Source organism: Diuraphis noxia, unplaced genomic scaffold (genome assembly GCF_037042655.1).
Source record: "Diuraphis noxia isolate RWA-SAM2 unplaced genomic scaffold, SU_Dnox_SAM2 contig0002, whole genome shotgun sequence".
NCBI classification, from domain to species: Eukaryota; Metazoa; Arthropoda; class Insecta; order Hemiptera; family Aphididae; genus Diuraphis; species Diuraphis noxia.
This window is the reverse complement of record NW_028301712.1, coordinates 20,061,981-20,085,773: the sequence shown is the minus strand read 5'-3', so window position 1 is coordinate 20,085,773 and position 23,793 is coordinate 20,061,981. Positions and strand designations below refer to the sequence as shown.

General features: G+C 27.5%; 2 protein-coding genes across 2 annotated transcripts; one reads left to right on the top strand and one right to left on the bottom strand.

Annotated features, from left to right (window-relative positions):
* The first annotated feature begins 2,181 nt into the window (after positions 1 to 2,181).
* On the top strand, positions 2,182 to 9,214 carry Cog3 (conserved oligomeric Golgi complex subunit 3). Its single transcript, XM_015525019.2, has 15 exons — positions 2,182 to 2,520; positions 2,597 to 2,686; positions 3,594 to 3,713; positions 4,616 to 4,723; positions 4,783 to 4,950; positions 5,072 to 5,292; positions 5,378 to 5,593; positions 5,738 to 5,877; positions 5,942 to 6,208; positions 6,718 to 6,902; positions 7,036 to 7,162; positions 7,264 to 7,475; positions 7,543 to 7,746; positions 7,826 to 7,971; positions 8,047 to 9,214. The coding sequence occupies exons 1-15, from the start codon at positions 2,380 to 2,382 to the stop codon at positions 8,114 to 8,116; spliced, it is 2,415 nt and encodes an 804-aa protein (XP_015380505.2). The 5' UTR covers positions 2,182 to 2,379; the 3' UTR covers positions 8,117 to 9,214.
* On the bottom strand, positions 8,241 to 22,628 carry LOC107174149 (Ionotropic receptor 21a). Its single transcript, XM_089220418.1, has 11 exons — positions 22,432 to 22,628; positions 22,222 to 22,344; positions 16,627 to 16,932; positions 15,751 to 15,953; positions 15,534 to 15,674; positions 13,503 to 13,670; positions 12,420 to 12,661; positions 12,097 to 12,237; positions 8,833 to 9,028; positions 8,551 to 8,749; positions 8,241 to 8,495 (listed from the first exon to the last, which is right to left on the bottom strand). The coding sequence occupies exons 1-11, from the start codon at positions 22,591 to 22,593 to the stop codon at positions 8,241 to 8,243; spliced, it is 2,136 nt and encodes a 711-aa protein (XP_089076544.1). The 5' UTR covers positions 22,594 to 22,628.
* Between the last annotated feature and the right edge of the window lie 1,165 nt (positions 22,629 to 23,793).

Here is a 23,793-nt window from a genome sequence, read left to right as displayed (position 1 = left end):
TAGATTATTTAAAATTTATTTAACATTGGTAAGATTGGAAGATCGCTCAAAAAGAACATTTTTATTTTAAACGATTTTACTTGAATGCGTTTCAGTTGCATGTGGATTGTAGTCTATACTATAGACTCTATAGATCTAAGAGAGAAAATAAATAAATATTGCGTAGACGGCAGATATCGTTAAAATGTTATGATTCATTCGGTAATTGTTATCAATGAATAAATTATCATTAATATTGTGTCATCAAGAACGGTCACGATTATTAAGAAGAAAGAACAGGTTAAGCATCGCGCGCCATATCAGCGGTCAGAACTAGTTACGCTCCGCGTAGTTCATAAAACCGCCGAGCTAGTCAGAGGGGCTAGATTTTTATTATTTTTATTATTCCATTTATTCCCAATAGAAAAGAACGTTTTGTTTTTTGGTGTAATTCTAAAAAAAATGTCAGTACATACATGACATTTTCACTGGTTTTTTATAATAGCACTTCCTATATTTGATACAATTTTCAAAATATTTTGACTTGTTTTGAGCTGTTTACGGATATACTTAGTTTCCAACTTTTTTAGGTTTTTTTTTTTGAATGACAATACAACTTTATTTGTTAAAATGTTAAGTAAAAAAGCTTGAAAATTTAATACGATGCTTCTTTATATTGTTACAATAGTAGTTGAAAAATATTTAAAATCCCTAGTCACAGTTTTTTTTTTTATAAGCATTTAAATGAAATCTTGACAAAATACGGAAAAAACACGAAAATTAGCAAATTATTTTGAGTTAGAAATTCATAAAAATTTTTCTTTTTGAATCAAGATTTGATAATTTAATATAAGATTCTTCATAAGTATGCCTTATTTTATCAAACAAAAATCTCTACCAGAAAGTCAAATTAAATTTTTATGATCATTTGAAATTCACATTTTTACAACATTGGATATTTACTCGATTTCTCATGTAGCGTTTTTCTAGTTTTGTTGTAAATCAAAAAAGAATCACTGTAGATGCATGAAAATTTGACTGAATGTTTATATTTTCATTTTATATATATCATAAAATTTTTAATCTTTTTGAGCTGTTTATAGACAATTTCAAATTTCCATTTTTTTAGTTTTTTTTTTTTCTATAAATACCAATAAAATTTTATTTGTTGGCAGGCACGCCCGTAGAGATGCAGCTCAGGGGGGGCAAACAAAATTTTTTTTATGTTTTTCATACAAGATTTCGGCAATTACGCCTAACCAGCCAAAAGTATTGAAAATAATCGTTATTGCGATTAAATACCTCCTATATGACTTGTTAGATACAAGGATTGTCGAATAGTCGCTCAAGATCAACTTTATGTAAAAAAACTTCCAATTTCGTAAGTGACACGAAAAATCTCAGGGGGGGGGCAATGGCCCCCACTGGCCCCTCCCTCCGGGCGTCCCTGTTTGTTGGCCCAAAAAGCGTGAACATTTAATATAAGGCTCCTGATATATTGTTACAATAGCAGTTGAAAAATATTAAAAATTCATAATATGTACGATTTTTTTTTTTTATAAGCATTTAAAGTTCGAATTTTTACAAAATTTATCAAGTTGAAAATTTACAAGTTATTTAGTAGTTAAAAATTAATAAAATTTTTATAGCTAAAGATAGAAAATTTATAACATGGTTCCACGTACTTAGGTTATTTTGTAACCAAAAAATCTCAAAAATATAAGCACACTACGGTTATTTTTATAATATTATTTTATGATCAAATTTTGACGAAATCACATCATATTAAATAAATATTAAATATCAAATAACTAAGAACAATGATTTTAGTTATTTTGTTGTAATTTTATAATATTAATTCAACTTACCGGCTACCGTATTATAAGAAATAAGTAATATCAATATAAATAAAATTTAAAATATCCACTAATCCACTTGTAAAACAGTCTTAGCCGCCAAATAGGTATATCTATAATTGGTATTCTATATTGAGTGTTGACTATCAATATGAAAGCATTGATAAAAGACTAAAAGAGCTTCAATGCCTGCCTCTCCAAAAACGCGGCCTCAAATAATATATTATTAACATAGTCGTGGCCTATCCATATTTTTATTATCTATGGTAGTGTGATATCTCACTTTATCAAATCATACATTTTTATCACACCAATTGTTGATAACTGATAACAATTGTTTACGTCGGCACTCGACACGGCACCTATCATTGACTCTATAGTCATATTAAAATAAAATTGCTATATATCTAGTTAAGATATTTAATAGTTGAGAGTATTAAATTTTAGTTCCTAACAAATTACATTTTCTACATACCACTAGGCTTTTGACATTTTGTGTATCGCACTATTGCTACTAGTTCATACAAACATTTCAAATTGAATTATGGCGAACAATAAGTCAGGACGAATATCTGATACATTGATTCGATGGGAGGCTGAAAAGAACCCATTGGCACCTTTAAGTCAGTCTCAAATCGACGCATATCTGAGTTTGTCTGAACACATAGGCGATAGTGATTTTATGGTATGTGTTGTACATTATTTGAAAATGATGTATTATATTGTTTTGATAGCTATATAATATGTAATTTTGTGTTTAGTCTTTTGAAATCAAAGACCACGACAATGATAAACTAAATATTAATGAAGAGCCACAAATTTTAAATACAAATATAGAATCTGCGGAAGATGTGAGTATTAGTTTTTGCATTTACTTAGTCTGGAATCTTAGGTTGGAGAAACAATGAATAAGGACTATAATTATGTTTGTATTTAAGTTCAAAAATTATAAAGTGTCGATTAAGACGAATATTTTTTTTCTTAGTCATGTCATAATTATAGTGTGTTAAAAATTATAATCATAATAATTATGTATCTAATTATAATCTATGGATTTAAAGTATTAACATATTTTTTTCTTTTTATTACAAATTTGAAATCGGGTACTTGGTAGGTGTCATGCTGTATAATACCAACAATTTCATTTTCTGTTTAGTTTCTTTGTTCAGCATATTATTTCATTAAATACTGTATTTTAAAAATACTTTGTGTAAATGTTATATAAGAATGAATTTAAATTTTTTTTGATTTTTGGTATTTATTAGTAGTTAAATGTTTTAAAATTTTGTTTTATAAATTATAGGTATCTTAAACTTATACTTAGACTATTTTTGACATATTTTATGCAAAATCATTCTGCAAATGTGAAATATTATGCTCTTATATTCATATTATAGGATTTAATTGTACATTTATTCATAACTCTAGTTATCATAACTATTATATATTTATTATGTTTTAGATTGAGTTGTTGTGTGTGTGTGTGTTTGTGAAGGAGGGGGAGGGGGGGATAAAGGTAATTTTCCCATTTGTTTCTCCTATTCAATTATTCAAATATATAACTGAATGTCTAAACTCTAAATGATTATATAAATTTAAATAACAGTTTAACCATGTTACTAAAGTAAATGTCGTGCTTGGGAGAATTTAATAATAAAGTTGATCTTCAACCTTCTACACACAAGTTACTGACTTAAATTTCCTAGTTGTAATTTTTGTTTAGTTTTATTTTATAACTTTATATTAATTATTTCATAGTTTCATAATTTCTATTACGAGATAGCACAAAAATGGATGTCCACAGAAATTAAACCATGTATACAGCTTGCAAATGAACTACGAAATCAGCTGGACGAGTGGAAATTAATGTTATCCAAGGTAAAAACAATTATTATATTGTTATATGACTGATGTAAAATTAGTTATTTAGGCTATAAATGATAGACAATAGTATATATATATTTTTTTTTTACAAGAAATGTACTATTAAATATTGTATATACAATTAAGCACAATAAGTATATGTGACATTAGGGTAACAAAACATTATGGGGTTACGTGAATAAGAAGCCACCCATCAGTAATACTTAGCTTGTTTATTATGTGATTACTTAAATCTTATTAGGATTAAGTTAGATGATCCCTACACCATTTCCTTTTCAGCCTGCGACTGAAGAACTGACTTTTAGAAAATAGCTTCTTCTTCTACTGTTTTTATACCTAGGTCTTTGTGGAGGGTCATGTTACAGACGAAGGGTGGGACATTTGTGATTTTATAAAGGGTAATAGGTATTTTGGAAGGCCTGTATTTTATTTAAATTTGATTTTTTAGCCGTTCCCCATTGTTAGATTTCATACGTCCATATGGGTTTCAGAAGTGATTTGTATTTTTGAAATTTTGTTTTTAAAGATGTGAATTTATTTTTAGAAAGTAATACTGTTAGAGAACGGTAGCGAGCATTAAGTATAAATCTTTTTTTTTTTATATGATTTTGCCATGTTAATCTTTTATCGAGGTTTAGTCCTAAGTATTTAACAGTGTCAAGAGCAGGGATAGGTACGTTATTTACAGTTACGTTAGGGCAAAGTCTGTGTCTTAGGGTGAAAGTTGTGTGAATGAATTTGTTGTTGTTTAATTTAATTTTCCATCTGGCACACCATTCTGAGAGTAGATTTAAGTGGGATTGTAAATTTCTTAAAGCAATTAGTAGATCATTATGTACCTACTGACAATATGACTTTATCATCAGCAAAGATAATAGTATATAAGTCATTTTTAGATGGACGAGTGTATGCAGCTCATTAGTATGTTGGAAGAAAAATACAGTGAAGTTTCAAAGAAAACAAACTCTTTATATTTAGCTGGAGAAGAACTACATACAGATCAGGTTTTAAGAATTAGTACAGTTAATTTTTAGCAAAAATTAAATTTACATATTTGTTTTAGACAAGTTTGAGTAACATATGCCAAGAAATCAATGAACGTTTATCCATCTTCAATGCTGCAGACTCTATACACTTGAAATTGGATTCACCTTCATTTATTGTCACTAGTGAAATGTTTGCTAACATGATGATGTCCATTGATAACGGAATTAAATATTTAAATTCTCATGTTGGTATAGTTAAATCATCATTATTAGCATTGAGTATATTATATTGCATATACAATAATAATATTAGCTTTTTATTAGTATTTATCAATCAATATATTATTACATATTTGCCTTACATAGATGTCATATAAAGAGAGCAATAAATATCTTGCTCTGTATGTAAATGCCAGGTACAAGGCTCTATCACTTGTTCAAACTTATATAACTCAATGTCTTCAGACTGGAACAGAAAGTTTAGACACAGCTGAATTTATAGCACACTATGGAAAGTTTCAAGCAATTGCGACTAAAGTACGACCAGTGTTAGAATTATTGGAAAACCGAATAGATTTGGATCCAGTGTATGTTTGCTGCTTAATTCATTGACTAGACTTATTAGATTAGCCATCCAAATATAACATCTTTATGTTCAATTTATGTTCTTAGATATTCTGTTGCATTGGAAGATTGTGTACTGGCCTATGTGACACGACGAAAAGCTCTTCTTGGTTCGTCCATCAGTAATACACTGTCAAACTACACATCAAGTGGGAGTGATTATTGTTCAACATTACGTTCATCGTGTAAAATACTCATACAATTGACTCATGATGAAAATCGATTGTATCAATGTTTCTTTACAAATAAATCTTCAGTATTCAGGTATGTCATGATACAAAAATGTATTTTTAAATATTTTTATTCATTTTAATATTTTTATTATTTTTATTATTATTATTATTTATATATTAATATTTCCATTTGTATTTTGGTAGTTTGAAAGTTTTGTATTCTTTTTTATTATAGAGAATACCTAGAAACTGTTTGTATGCATTTATATGATATGCTCAGACCATTAGTGATTCACATGAAACATTTTGAAACATTAGTAGAACTTTGTACAATCCTAAGAATAGAAATATTACAAGACTATGTTTCGGAGGATGGTAACTAAAAAAAAAATTATTATTTATTAAAACTATTGGAGTTAAAAACAAACTGATTTTCTAGCATCTCTTGAGGTTTTTGGATCTGTAGCAGAGTTACTTTTACAAGATATACAAGAGCGTTTAGTATTTCGAGCCAACTTGTACTTTGTCACAGACATTTCCGAATACAATCCATCACCTGGTGATTTAGCATATCCAGAAAAATTAAAACAAATGGAAGCAATCGCTGAAGAAATGCAATATCGACAGTTGACTAGATACGACTCAACTGGTAGTTTAGTGTCATCTGTATCTGAGGCACCATCTGTTATGTCAAAACAGTCTACTGGTAGGTATTCATAGCTCTTTGTAACTGTTTATTGTTTATCTTTATTTCCACACTTTAGTGAAATAAATCTTACTTGCAACACACGTCACACAATAATATGTAATATTCAACAGCCCATCATTATATAATCATTATAATATGTCATATCATCTATAACACTTGTCACTTAACATTAAGCTACTGCTTAATTTGCTTTATTTTGTGAAGAAATCATGATTCATAAAAGTTAAAACTAATTATGCTATGTCCATCTGTATCTTTATGTACTATTCTTAAAAGGTTATCATTAATTAACTTGAAGTACTCATTTATCATGTATTATACAGCTTAAAAGTTAGTATAGTCAGTTGTCCCTATAGCCTGCTTTAATTTTTCAAATTATTAGTTTTTTATACTTCTTATTTGTAGCCTGGTAAGTAAAACACTTTCAAATTGTCTCCAATAAAGAACACAGTTTCACTGCACTCTACTACAATGGACTTATAATACGTTATGATTTAATTTTGTAGGTGGATGGACTTCTGCTGCAGATCTTCATGGAATGTGGTATCCACCGGTGAGGCGTACATTGATGTGTTTATCACGTTTGTATAGATGTGTTGATAAAACCATTTTTCAAAGTCTTTCTCATGAGGCAGTTGCGTTGTGTTTGAAAAACATACATCAAGCTGCTTTGATGATTTCTCAAAAAAAGGTAAATTTATTTGAAACATTATTTTTAATCTTTGATGGCAGTTTCTTTTCATACCTTTGAAAACTATTAAGAAATCAAAAAATGTCACATAGTGTTAAATATATGTTATTTTAATTAAAATTTTTTATCTTAGACTCCAACAGATGGCTCTTTGTTTGAGATAAAACATTTGTTGATAATCAGAGAACAAATAGCACCGTTTCAAGTAGATTTTACTATTAAAGAATTGAACCTGGATTTTAGTAAAATGAAAAATGCTGGTAAAATAAGTTATTTAAAATACATATACATTACACACTACATTTTACATCATTTTAATAACTGCTCACTTAAAATATATTATGTAAAAATTTTTTTTTAGCTTGGGGTTTATTTCAAAAACACGACAAAATGTTTGCTTTAAACTCTAGTAACTCAATCATTGAATTTCTACTGGAAGGAACACCAGTTGTGCTAGAAAACTCTGTGGATTCGAGACGTTTAGTAGATCAAACATTAAAAGAGTCATGTCAAACATTCATTAATCATTCATCTAATACATTAGTATCACCATTGTCTATGTTTTTAGATGAAGTATGTTTTGACTTGTAAAAGCTTGATATGCTCTCAAACATTTCTTCTTATAACATATTTTTTACAGGTTCAAAAGTATATTAAATGGTGTAATATGCAAGGATTCTTGGCTATCGTTAAACAACAAGAATTTGCCCAACCTAAAGCTATTCATGAAAAGGTACAAGAATCGTTGGCAAAAATCAAAAAAGATTTACCATTGATCCATCAGAGTATGGCCTTGTATTTAGCCAATGGAGACACACAATTTGTCTTGTACAGGCCTATCAAGGTACATCAATAAAAATAAGTTTCCCAAGCATAATTAACTTATTTTTATATTTTTATATATATATATTTTTTTTTTTTAGAATAATATCTTGCACATGTTTACAAAAATTCAACAGTTTTTAACGACAAACAGTTACACTAAAGAAGAACAACAATTAATTGCATGTCCTTCATCTGAACAAATGTCTATGTTGTTATCCACTTCATCTTTGGCATATACTAAGTCGTGAGTGCAACATTATTTTTCTATACTTAGTTTTAAATTGTTCTGTTATGTTATTCAATGACTATGATTTTCTAGGAACTCGAGAAAAACTAGTGCTGTATCCATTGATGAACATCCAGCTGAAACTAATGAAAACTCTACGTAGTATTAAATCAATTTGATTACATTAAAATGGTCTGTGATAAATGTTATGAAATATTCATTCATTAAAAATAATTATGTTATTGTTTATTACTTATGTTAGCATTAATGTATAGTTACAAGTCATTTTAAAACGCAGTTAATGGTCTAAAAGGCTCAGTTGTATTATTTTCGCTGATAGTTAAAGATTTAGGGCGCTCTCTTTTCTTCAAAAGCTTTTCAATTTTGATTTGTGAAATTTTTCTCTTTTCTCTTTTGTGCTTCACAAATTCAATTGACAATATGATTGTAGCCAGCAATATGCCTCCGCCTAAAAGTACAAACATGCCTTGGACATCATCCAATGCAAGTTGGCGGTCTTCAGGAGCAATTATTAAATTTGGCTAAAAAAATTTGAAACATTAATTTTTTAAAGATATGATGGACTGATTCATTCACATTTCCAACTCCAGACTTTTGTGTGATTTCCCATTCAATATCTTTAATTATTTTATTTAATAATCCACTCTGTTGTGTTCGAAGTATGAAGTTGCTAAATATGTTACGAAATACAAAATTTTTTTTATAGGCTACACCTATATTAAATGGAATATAACACTCTGAAGCAACATGAAGAAATATTTTCTTGTTTTTGTATCTGAAATCAACAATATAATATAATATTCTTGGCCGTATATTTGATAATTATTTTTGTCACTCAAAATTTATATAGGTACATACTTTTGAATGAAGTTGTTTTGGGATAAATAAGTGAGTGAAATTTTAGAACCCAGAAAAGCATAGTCTAATATGAACCTGGTTCTGACAATGTAATCTATTGCATCCTCTAAATTATTCATAAGCTTTATATTTGACAGGAGCCTTTGAGACATTGTGTCATTGGTAATATTTAAATAATGTTTCCAACCACCCTTATCTAAAATATAAATTATAATTTAAATATAATATCATTATTGAATTTATTTTTCTTTGTTTTAATTTTTTTTTCAATTGAAATTTTATGTTTTTACTATACTTTTTTCTGTTGTTAAGTTATTATGTTTTTAAATTATTATAGGTAGACAATTATTTAATAAAAATAAAATAATAGTTTTTTTATGTCTTTTAGTCTTTAAGTGTACATTTTTTGAAGACAATAATAACTAATAAGTAATCTGTTTCGTCTTTCTTAACTTTTCCTGAATACAGATAATGAATCATAAAATATTTCATTTATGAATTTTCCACATTTTGTGGTGAAAAAATCTGTTATGATCCTGAAGGTTCACGACAATAAAAAACGTACAATTATGTAATTTAAAATATAAATATAGTTTATCGTGACTTTAAAAAAATAAGAATAGCGAATTTACAGTTACGAACGTTCTGTTACTCTAAGGCTCTGTACTAACACTGACTGTCCTCCACTCTTGTGCGTCGGCCTACGGCCAGCCGGATGTCGAAATCCCTTAGTCGGTGAATTCACGTCGACGAGCCGTCGGCTAACACACAATTCTTGACAGTCGTATTACTTATCATACTAATATATACTCGTATTAATATTATACATAATAATATTCAGGGGTTAATAACACCCCTCCGACTAAATGAGACTTGGGGATCCCACGATCTCACAGTCTCGTCTTAACCTATTTATCCGAGAATTTAATAAGCAATACAAAAAAAAATTTTTTTTTTACTTTGTTCCTTCTTCCAGAGTACCATTTGATGATTCATCTGGTATTTCTGGTTTATACACTTTAACATAGTTTTTTCGAATTCTTATTATTATGATAGAAAATATTATTACTATAATGAAACAAAATACATATATAAATATAATATAAAATTCTATTCTAAAAACTAACATATATTCAACTTATATTTTGCTTTGAAGTTAAAAGTGTAGGGGACATATGTAACTTAAAAGTTTGCACAAATGTTTTAAGGATATGAGGTTGGATGAGTGCATTTTTGAATTTCTGATTTTATAGTGTGCTAATTACATGCTAAAAATCAGTGTTGGATAAATAGGCGTAAACCGTTTGCCAAATCCATCAAAAATGTGATCTGTTTGAGCGAATGTTCATTCCAAAAAAAAAAAAAACCGTTTGGGTGAATAAGTGTGAATAGGGCTATAGCTGAATTAACTTATATATCGTGCAGTAAGTTCAATGTACATTTTCAATGTTTCTTTTTCTTCTTAAATCACACATAATACACAGATACGTGCCAACTTTCATGCACGTCCTCGCGTGTGTCTAATATTATAAATATATTCTAATATTGTAAACTAATATGACATGAAAATGTCAACTTAATGTTTATGTTTGCTAGTTTGGAAATATCAGGGTGTATTATTGTCTATTGACAACTACAGTTGGAGTAGGTCAGGGTTCTGCGTATTAAAGCGGTCGCGGTATCTGGTTTTAGTTGCAGTGTAACTTTGAAATTAACAAAAAAGAAAAATGTAGGTACCTATTTTAATAAATTTTTATAATTTTTACCAGCCATGGCGCACAATTTGGAAACCATAGAATGTCGATTTATAATTTTAGTAATTTTTTAAAAATTAACAATAGGTAAATTCACTCTAATATCAAAAATAACAGCACACTATTGAAACTAGTGAACGAAAATTTGCTATGTTTTATGTGTAAAGACGAAGACAACAGCCGCATGTGTGGTGTCTTCTTAAAAGAATCATTTACTAATTACTATGTTTATATGATAATTGATTAGATGTTCGCACTACCTATGTAGTTTAAAAATTAAAACCGATTTAATTTCAAACCGTTTTAACGCTATCATATTATATAAACTTAGTACATATTATATGACTATATGAGTGATTTCAAAATAATATGAGAATAGATAAGTACCAGATAAAGAATTTTCAGAATAAATTATGGTTAAAAATCGTAACATTTTGTGAAAAAATTACATAATATTAGACGATTCCCATTCAGGTTAGTTTGCTTGTATATCTATATGTTCATCGAATATGTACCTCAACTATGATATTTAAAGAATTTGTTCGATTGAAATCATTACCAGACTTAGCTAATGACTTTGTTTCAGATGAAATATCGAACACATTTAATGATACACTGAAAAAATGGCTATTCGTAACTGTGACCATATTTTTTTTTTCTCTAAAGCGGAATACTTGTACATTTTAATGAGATAACCATTTAATTTTGCGTAAAATAATAATTTTTTCATTGAAAAAAAAACATTAATTGCTTATATAAAAATTGATAACAAAAAAACGCAAATAATTAAATTAATCATAATAGACTCTCAACAATCTATGGACTGTGGATTTTAATGTTGTATAGTATATATAAAGTATGTAGGTATACATATATTGTAAACTGTATAGGTACACTAGGTACAGTATAGATGTATGATTGTTATATGACTGGTATGTGATCAATTAATATATCTATCAAAAGTCGACTTTTCTTAGAGCGGGATATTTTTAGGTTGTTTAGCTGGACAAGTACCTATCTCGAAAGCGGGACGTATATGGTCACGTTAAGCATACCCAAGATTTGAACTCTTTACATATAGTTGCGCCACTGGTAACTAGTATTTTTAAAGAATACTTTATTTTATATTCGGAATACATATTTGAATTTAATTTGCTATACATCTACACATTAAAATCATTAAATATACCTACCTATAGACAAATAAGTAGCATTTTATTTATTACTTCATAGCTTATAACACCACAATAAATAATAATGTTAATAACAATAATTATAGCAATCAATTTGTGTATTCACCAATTTAAAAATGTTAAGGGTTCAGAAACAAAGTATTTTTTCAATGAATAAAAAAATGCAATAATACGTAGAGCTATTGTAATGAAATAGACTTTTTTTTAAGTAACTATTAGGTAAAAAAAAGAAATTCCAATGAAAAAAAGAATTCGAAAATGTTTAATTGAATACATCGTTTGAATAGGGGGTTCTTTACAAAACTGCAATTACTTACCTAATGTCATTACTCTGTACCCTTTATTGACCAACTGGTATGATGTATCCACTATCACCGGTTGTTCTGGTAATGTTATGAATGCTATTATTGAACTAGTGTAGGCCGTCGTAATAATAATCGTAAAAATCCAATACGTTCCTACCATGAACAACGGACACATAATAGTAATAATCATTTACTAATTTACTACTTAAATAAAATTCAAAATTTGAACATATTATGTAATGATAAATAATACAATAAGCCATGATACATATACGATATACACGGTCAATAACGAACCTGTAACGGCTGTAATAAACTCCTGCAGTTTTACTCACCAATAAAAAGTCTGGTTGATCCCATTTTGGTATTGGTCCAAGACTTGACGCTCTTAAAAGTGAACAGATTTGTGTACGTCCCGAACATATAACAGCACATGCTTTCCAATTGTTTGGGACTCTTGCACAGCGTCTTCACACTGCGGTTATTTGTGAAAGCTATGGGAAATATGGCCACCATATAAGTGATCACCACCATAACCCAAATGCTCCAATGAAATGGACCAAATATCGCCCTATACCTATTATGAGTTAGGGATGATAGTTAAAAATCTCAAAAATTTGTAATTTTAATGTAAAATCATCACCTAATAATGAAACAGTTGGCAAGACACTAAATTATAGTGGTTAATAGTTTAACTGGCCCAGTTACATTTTATTAAGAACCTAGTAATTTGTGAAAGTGCGTCAATGTCTAATAAAAGTTGGGAACCAACTTTACACATGTTTAGACACTGTAATTGAATTTTTTGGTTTAAAAAAATATATATATATATTTGTGTATAGTTTGAACTATGAACTTTAAATAAAAATATTTTTGTTAGTAAAAATATAGGTAACTGATAAATAATATGTTTTGATGTTTATGAAAAAATAAAAATGCTTTTTAGATATATATTGTATAGTAAGAGAGGTAAGACCTTCTCATGCTTTATTTGTGTATTAATTGTGTGTGTGTGTGTGTGTGTGTGTGTCTTAAAGGTGGGTCGAGAAATATAGTATATTTCCGTTTGATTTATTTCATGGGCGTAGGTAGGAAATATTTTCGGAGGGGGTTTTTGTCTAAATTTATATTAATATAATAAAATTAAGAATCATTTATTTGTAAGTATTAAATAATATAATTATAATTATAATTATTTATAATATAAATTCAATATTTTGTCCATATAATTTACAAATTTAAAAAATTTTAAGATAAAACTTTGTTTTCTTGGTTAGGTTAGATTGTTTTATTTAATTTCGGGGGGTGTTTGAACACCCAATCCCCTCCCCCCTTACCTACGCCCATGAATTTTATTTATATTATATTACCGCGAGGCAAGTGGCAACGATGTCATTATTATTACAATATTTGTTTACTTGGACAAAGCAAATGATCCTAAAGACATAAATGTCCCACAATCTTGCAAGATAACAGGAGAAAAATCGACTGACGAATAACGAGCGTTGGTCATGTATAAACCTGATATTCCGAGATCAGCTTTCGAGGCTATTAAGTCTCCAATAATACGATCGTTAGCTTCGTCTCTAATGAAAACAAATAAGCATGTAAGTTATATATTAAATTATTTTGTTAAATTATGAAGAAATCTATAAAAATCTATAAAATAGATAATATACAGTAAAATTACATTATAATTATAAACTATTATACCTACCTATAATATTATACTTAAATTTAAATATTTACCTACTGTAAATGAACAAAATTATACTATTATAAAACAGTGGTACATCCAGGAGGGGGTTTTAAGGTCGAAGCCCCCAAAAAATATTTTTTATATATTTGATTATTTATTATTATAGTCAGTGGCGCGTGTTTTCAATAATTTCTTGAGGGGGCGGGGGCTTAAAATTTGAAAATCATACGATAAAGGTTATTTGTTTCATCTTACTTTGAACGCAACGATACTTCTCAACAAAACCACACATTAACATAATTGTTTGTATCGTTAAATCATCAGAAAACCCATGATAAAATATTGATTAACAATGAGTAACTTTTTTTCTCTCTTGTAGGTCTCAATCCCTCCCCCTCACCTTAAATATGCCACTGAATTTATAGCACATCGTAGGTATTGTCATTTGTCACTAATATATAACGATAACGAATAGCGATGTTTTTGATTTCTAATTTTAAATGTTATCAAATGTTAGATAGTAATATATCAAATTAATAGTTAGGTATATTGTATATAGGTATATACTACATAATAAGATTTGTGGCAATCACTGATTGATTAATTAAAATCGATATCGTTAAACATTTTTTTCAGCGATTGTAAACTGCGCATCTAACCTAAAATCATACACGTAAACTGCGCCCGGATAAACTTTTAAAATGAAATAGGTACCTATGTTATTGGAAAATTAAACTAAATTAATAAATTTCTAATCTAAAATTACAATCTTTAATTTCGTAACATCCATATAATATAAATAATTAATAGAATAAAATAAAATTAAAAATTAAAAATATATATAATTTTAAAAAGTACAATATCAGGACAAAAAACATATTGTTGATACATATTGATCAATTGGAATTTGATCACTGTTATATTTATTAATTAAAATTTGTAACGCTACGCTTTTTTCGTTCGTCAAGAATTAATTGAACTTATTCGATTGATTTAGAGAATGGAGGCAGTGTCTTTCTTCTATTATAGCATTATATCTCTTTTAATATTACGTACATCACTTACTTGTAAAGTTGTAAATGTTCCGTCAGTGGCAAATTTTTAATAGCATTACAAAATATTTTACTAGGTTTGGTGATTTTACAAACGGGGCACATTATACTTTTTTAACATGAATATTAACAGTTAACATATAGATAACAATTTGGGTTCAGATTATAAAAATAAAAGTCATTTTGGCACAGTTTTACGTATGCCCATTTTTTTTAGGTGTTTGCTAACATAACAACAAAATATATTTAAACAGAATCCCTTAATATAGTGAATATAAAGATATCTATAAACAGGTAAACACTTGGTTAAAAATATCTATCCCCCACCTTCAGGACAAATTCCTAATTACGACATTGGTTAGGTTATTCATATTATAGGGGTGGCCACTAATCTCAATTTAGAGACTAGAGAGCCGTAAATTATAGAAACTAAATTAGTTTCACTAATTCTAGACAAGTCCATTGTAAAGGTATGTTTATAAAATGAAGACTTATTATTAATATATAAATTATTTATTATTTTATGTTTTTATACCATAGACGGCATAGACATGGTAATTATAAATCTATAAAATAATTTCATAATTAAAATATGATATCAGCTGTCATTCGCCATTCTTTGTTTAAACTTGAGAAACAATATTATTTAAATGGATTTAAATGTAACAAGCAACATTATATTATTGCTCTAGATTCACCTGGATTTTGAAAGAGTTGCGTCCTGTATTTCCAATGTGAAATTCAATGCTCTAGAGATTAATTGTAACAATCGAATTTCGATCCCGTCCCACGATGATGCAAAATGTTCTTGAATCAAGTTTTTGTCGACGCTTAATAAACTAAATATGATAGATACACACATTCGTTCAAAAAACAGAAAAATTATTTTCTAAAATATGTGATTAACTGCACTACCTCCGAAATACTAATGGCGGGTTTTCAATGACAGACAAAATAAATCGATGTCCCCGAAATCCATCATTTAATTTGACCGGATACAAATCAACCTCCGGTCTCGTAAATTTATTCAGCTTCCACGTGGTTAAAATTGTTTGAGCGCTGCTTCCTAAACCATCTATGTACATTTCATGAGTGTATAATTTGATATCAGCTACTTCCTATAAGAATATTGGTATTTCTGCAGGTTATTCTATACTATTAAAAATATATAAATACATTAATACTAAATTAATAATACAATATATTTATAACAATTAATGGAATCCGTAAATAATGCATTTAATGTGTAAATGAGTTCGTGTTATAATGTTGTGTATGTTTAAAGTATGTATTAGCTTTACCAACATAAATTATGTATATAAACTATAAAGTATAATATAAGTACGTTTGGATTTGTTTTTGGTTATATTTGAGTTATAAATAAACAATACGTTATAGTATTTAGTAGAAGTAGATGAGTAATTGAATAATGGGTTAATTGGTTAATAGATATTTAAATAATATAAGCTGCTCGAAAGTATTCGTTATCTCTTATTCTTTATCAAGTAAAAAATAATAATTAGTGGGCGCATTTATACTTATGAGCAATAATATTAGAGTACCCAATATAATACTTGTTTAAAAGTACTATTATAGGTCTATAATTTTAAGTTTTGACTTCATAGATGAATACACAAAAAATGTATTATAATATTTTTAAAATATTAATCTAACAACAGTGTATAGTATATTTATTATATTCTTAAGATAATTTTATTTTAAATAAAAAGTAAAAATTAAATTAATAATGGAATTCTCGGAGTTGTTATTTTATTTGTTTTAATCGATTACATTTTTGTTCTTTTCCTGCTGTAAGGCTGGTCCAGCGGAAGCAACCAATAAGTTCATAATATTTTGGGATGCTTGGCTCTTGAAAAATTCTTGTATTTGCCATTTGGATCCAATTGTCACGATGAATACTCTGCTCTCAATCGCGTGACCAAATTTAGTTGCAGTGATTTCAGGATCTTGGCAAAATATCATATAGTTTTCGCATCTAGACTCCAAAACTCTGGTCCTTTTTGATGAATATTCATTAACATGAAAGAGATTGTACGATATTGTATTGAACGATGGCAACATAATTTGCAGAAGATCCTGAAATAAAGAAATAAAGTAGCCGAATGGCAATACAACAATTAAATACACGTGATCACGTGATCAAAAAGTTTTAGTATGTTTATAATGTTTATACATATTAAGTATATGACATAATCAGTAAGGATCACCATAAAGTAACTACGACAACTATTGCATACTACCAATCTACATACAATTTTAGTTATCATTATAACTATGTTTATAAGTTATTAAGTCAACAAGCTATATACCTACTGAATATAAATACAATTTTTTATATTATCGTATTAAGTGAAGCTATTTTACAAGTTAATATGTAGGTATATATTATTTTATGTTTTATTAAGTACTTTATTAAAGTTATCTAACTAAAAAATAACCATAAAATAACAGTATCGATAAAATTTTAGGTTTATTTTTTGTTATACCAAAGCTTATTATAATTCAACTTTTCAAATATCTATAAAGAAAATACCTTTCTTTTAAATTTGTAGTTTGGGTTGAATTTTAGATTCTAACCGAGCGATTAATATAATATAGATTTTACGTTGATCTGTGTTTGTTTTTGTTTTTGTACAGTACCTAATTAAGTGCTTAGATTTTCAACTTTAGGGAAGTTTTCTGGTAGCGAGTTGGATGTAGTCGGTACTTTTGAGATGGTGGTTAAACGTAAAAATTATATACATATAATTCCTGGTACTTACAAAATAAAAAAAACTGAGAAAAACAACTAAAAAAGATTTTTTGTTAGTTAAAAAATAAATAATAGTAACCTATGTCTAGAATTTTTCCCCAAATGTTCATAAGTGTTTTTATAGCAATTTTAAAATATTAATGATGTATATGTTTATTTTTCGAGAATAATTTAAAGTTTAAATGATAACAAAATCAAGATGATTTGCAAATCATTTTGTAGTTCAAAATGTATTAAATGTTCAATTGTTGTAGCTAAGGTTTGAAATTTTAAAACTAGGTTTCTCATAATTAGTTCATAATATAACCAAAAAAAATTTAAAAATATATAAACACAGTATTTCAATATACAAGTTCAAATTCGATTTTAAACTAAGAATAATAACAGTTTTATTGTTATAATTTAAAACTATTATTCATGGATACTTAACACTATTAAAATGTATTATTAGTGAATTGTAATATATATATAGTGTACAGACTGACTGTCTTTTATCAAAATCGTCTTTCTTATGCAATGATTTATTATTAAATAATTAACACGCTCATTATAGTGACCCACTCATCGAATCCTACTGTGAAGCAGAACGGGATCCACTTGTCTACATTTTTTTTTGAAGTTGTCAAACGCCGAACCGTCGAAGTGTGATAATACTAAATAAGTACTTTCAGCCTGTAAAGAAAACTATTTCAGCCCAGTGTCGAAATTATAACGTTAACAATTTGAGGAGGTTAAGGGGGGGGGGGGTGCTGAAGCACTTTTATGCATTTTCCTAAAAAGTAACTTATATGCTAGAATAACTAAGTAAGATAGTTATGTATATTGTATATATGATTGTAGGAGAGTAATCACTAATATTATTATTGCTAAATGCTAATTATACGTTTACTATTATCCATCATTGGCGTATTTAAGGGTTTTCCGCCTATAGGCACTTTCCAATTCGTAGCCTTCCTCCCCTCCCCCTACATCCTTATTACAATTTAATTTTCAATTTAATTACTACACACAATAAAATTCTGTCTTAATTATAAGAAATCAAATCCACGTATTTTGTTATATATATGTGCTCGTACTGTGTTGCGTATGTGTATAATATAGTTGTAGGTACATGTAGATAGATGATTAATTTTGAGTGAACAAAAATTAGTTGAGTTTGATTTCATCAAGTGAAAAATACTTTTTATAATTTTGTAAAAAAAATCGTTGAAATTTGCCGCCCTCCAATGTTGCCGCTCTAGGCCCGGGCCTATAGGGCCTGTGCCTAAATACGCCTCTGCTATTATCAATGAATGTATAATCACTTTGTGTGTACGATATTATAATTTATAATATGCATTAGGTACCTAGCTATATTGATTTGATTCTGTATAGGTAATAATAAATAAATAAATATTTTTTTTTGAAGTAAATTAAAATTATTATTTATTAAATTTGAACTGATATTCTACGGGTTCAAAGATAAGTTTATATCTAGAAAGTTGGGTTAGCAACGTCCTTTCCCTCTACAACTGCTAATGAACGAATAAAGTTCAATACCTATATTATTTTATACCTAATAAATACCTTTATTTACATGGTACTTGTATACAATATACATTTATTAATGAAATATATTTTATAATTTATACAAGATTTGTATTTTTCGTAAATATTAAAATATTAAATATTATAAATGTAATGTGAGATACCTAATTAACTTATATACCCATACTTTATATGGATCATAATATGAAAAATATTATTCCTTATCACGAAGAGTAATTATGACTATAAGTAGGTAAAACGGGGTCATCGGGCATTCGGTCAAATTGTATTTTATTATTATTATATGTATTATGTACCTATAGTATGTGCACATGATCTTAATTCGTATACATATATGCAACACCATTAAATTTTTAGATAGAGGCTACGGCTACCATACTATTATGATTTATGGTACCTATTATCATATAATACATGAATCATTTAGTCACTAAAAAAATAATGTTATGTTGGTAGGCAATTAGAATTCTAAATTCTTGAACGATTAGAAACAAATTCAATTTTATGATATTATATTAATAAAGTTATAATATACAATATACCTCTGCCCTATACCTATTCAATATCTTCTGTATAATAAATTATATCTTATGAATATTAATATAGTGGAGGTATGCATCACGTGGTCATGTTAAATAATGATAAAATATATGTATTTATTATTGATTATCTACTTTTTAATGATAACAAAACATAGATTAACAGGAAATAAATTTGGAATTTAAAAAACTGAAAATTGTTTGAAAACCAATGACGTAACCAAATTAAAAGTTTTAAACACCAAAACTGTTTATAAATATTTATTTATAAAATAGCTATTTTGGATTATAAGAAAATATTTAATACAAAATTGAAATTATTTAATTTTAGTTGTAAAAGCATAAAATAAAATATAACATAAAAATTATAGCGCAGAGTTCTAGAAATCATTAAAGAACAAAAAAAAAAATGTATAGCAAATAGACCTGTTACATCCTGTATGTCGATGTTTCAGATGCTTGATAATTGGTATATTATCAGTACCTAGGTAACTAGTGACACGTAGCATTTATTTAATAAATGTATCTAATAAGTATTTTAAATTATTACTCGCAAGTCTTAGTGTTTGCTCATTATTATTATTATTATTATTATTTGGTAATCGATCGTTATAGGTAATGATTTGTTTGTATTTTTGTAATAACCTAACTTATACTTATATATGATTATTCCATAATACGAATAATAGTACTTATGTTATATACAGTGACGTATTTAGGGTGGTTTGGAGTTCAACCAGTAGGTACTAAAGAATAAAGATTGAGAAACACTGGTATATATACTATACGTATACATTTATTTAACTCAATACTTTTTGCAATATTGGAGCAATTATTACTTATTAATATTTGTGAAAAATTAAATTTTAAATAACCCTTAATAGATAAATCAAGAATAAATAAATAAACATGAATGAATATAGTATATTATATTAAACTAGGTATATTACATTACATAATACTTAATAGCCAATCTGACTCCGTCAGAAGTTTATCACATGTTAACTTTTTATATTTAAAAAAAAAAAATCGTTTTATTTATATAATATGATTATAATATTAATATAAGCATGTAATAATAACACATAATAGTATAATATTCGTGTATAATGTATATTATGAAATTGCATTTTGTATCTAAAATTCTAAATTAATTAAGACGAGTGTAACTACTACCTATCTACTATGAAAAAAATTGTTAAATTGTTATAAACAATAAACGTAATACGTAAACCTACATGCTTTTATTCGTTTTATATACTTACCTAATTTTAATTAGGTATATATATTGAGAATATCAGCGTACTATTTGTATTTGAGTCCAGAAAAACCAATCTTGTTTTAGGTTTATTTGATTCCATGATTTTCTGTATTTGTCTAACACAGACGCATAGTATACAGTAAATACACACTCGTGACAGGATTTTAGCTGTGGTCTTTGCAAAATGTACCTATACCGATTCATATTGTGAAGCGATAAGAATTATGAAAATAGATTTGAATTTGTCGTAAAGACAACTTGAGAACGAATCCACTAAACTTTTGATTTTTGGATTTTTACTTTTCAAAAAATTGAAACATGGCTATTGTTTAGTTACTTTTTTTTAGTATAAAGTTTTTACCTATGCATTTTGAGGATAATATCTAAAATATGGAAAAATCAATGTCTTGACGAAAAATTCAAACCGGTTTTTAAAATTCTTGTCATTCCATTAGATCGGTATGCTTGACATAGAACACGTCTAAATCCTATGTCCCGTATTGTTAGACAAATAAAGAAATCACGGTATTAAATCCCCTTAAAATTAGAGTGAATTATTGACCTATTATCTAATTTAATTTAAGAATTCAAGAACATTATCTATTTTATGCGTGGGTTTTTTCACAATATTTCTATAATTATTAAGCATTCAAGCAAGTTATAACTTTTGAGTATATACAATTTTACAATATTTAAAAATGCTCAAATATTTCAGAAGTTGAAATATATAGCGAAAAGTTAAAATATTGGAACAGTCGAAACAAATGTTCTTAACTTTATTTATTAACTCATGTATGATATATAATAGATAAATTCACTCCTATATTAAAGCCAGCAATATAAGATTGATTCTTCAGAACGCATATTTGCTTTGTTGCACGTGGGACAAAGAGAGAAATTAAAATAAATAGTGAGCTAACATTCTTTTAAAATATACTTTGAATGATAAGTCATCGTGATACGAAAATGGTTGATTTATAATCATTGCAGTACTCAGCAATATAATCCAACTATATCCGTTAGACTTACTTCCACTAATTAAACCATTTACACGAGTGTAATGTTATGAGATATTATTAAATTATTTACAATAATTAAAGTACAAATTCTAACTTCTATAAGTACTAAAGAGTATATTATGCTAAGGCACCTATTAAAATAAATTATTGTTAAAGCATTCAATAAATAACATTTAATATTGTTCACGTTTTTACTGTTCTTAGTGTAAACAATAAATTAAGATCATTGTTAATATTAAAAATTACCTTGTAATACAAATCAGTATCAAATAGATCGTCATAAATTATATTCACATGACAACTGCTCAAATACTTGTTGATGATTTCATTAACCAAAGAATTTAGTACTTTGATTTCGGGGTTTTCTTTCTAAATCCAAAAAAATAATTGCCTATAATGTAGTTTGCTTGAAGATAAAGATTCAACTAATATTACATCTGTATTTAAATTTCTTACGTCGATTAAATTAAGCCGAGAAACTAGGTTTGCTAAATTGTTAAGGGATATGTTTTGATTTCCGTACATTAAATGAGTACAACTGGCTAAAACAACGAACAGGATTATTGGAAACTGCATTATTGAATTATTCCTTAAACTTTTGGTAGGTAAGGTATACATTTAGTGAGGTAGGGTATTTTATACTAAACTTGATTTTTTTTTTTTTTGCCAATGCCTTATAAATTCTATTACAATACAAAAGACAATTCCATATTATACACGTCATATTTAATATTAATAACAGTATATGTATGCTATAATATTATAGGGACATGATCCACATAATATAATAATAATATTTTGATTAAATTGATTCGTGTTATCGTTATGACTAGTTATTTATCGTAATGACTTAATACATACATACATATATATATATATATATATATATATAAATATATAAATAGTCATAATTTATAGGTAGGTACTCAAAATTCAATATCCATGTGACATTTACAAGTCATGTGTTAGGCATTTAAATTTTTAATAGATAGCATATTATATCCATCAAGTATAAATTGTTTAAGATCTGCTATGCTTGTTATTCGTACCATTCCTGAAAAGTAAATTGAATAGAGTTGACTTGAGCCTTGAAGTATAGGTAATATATATGAAACAAAAACTTATATCATCACTCGATTATAGGTATATATGTAATATGTTTCAATGTTACAATTGTATGAGTGCATTTATATACAATTTGATATTTAGTAAAAAGAAACTTGTTTCATGTTTGTGTATCGAAGTTATACTTGGACAAAATTATTCTCTGGTTTAGAGACTTATTTTCCATGGTAATTTTAATTAATATTACACTACACCCGCACATGTGTTCTTTCCGTCTAACAAATGTACAACATAGCAAAAAGTGTTTTGCGCTCGATAGAACCATTCAGGCTCTATTCAGGCCGTAGCCAGGCCAAATTCCCTGGTGGAGTAAACTAAATTTTAGGGGGGGGCATTATATATAAAAACAATGTTAATATCTAGTAATTTTAATATTTTTAGAGAGGGCAACGCCCTCTCTTCCACCGCGCCCCCCTAGCTACGAGCCTGGGCTGTAGTGATAGCTAAGACTTCAAATTGAAAATATTATCGGTAAAATATTGTGTTTTTTTTCCATATTACTCATTAGGTATAAGAAAAAAGTTCATATTGTTTCAAAATACAAAATTTTCGTTTTTTTTTTCAAACTAGAATAACTTTTTTGTGGTTCCGACATTGAAAAATAAAAACAATATTTCACAGCCAAAATTCTGCTTTTTATGTGGTAGAAATTTCGTTTCTTAGTTATGTCTGTAGCATTTTCGTCGTAAATTC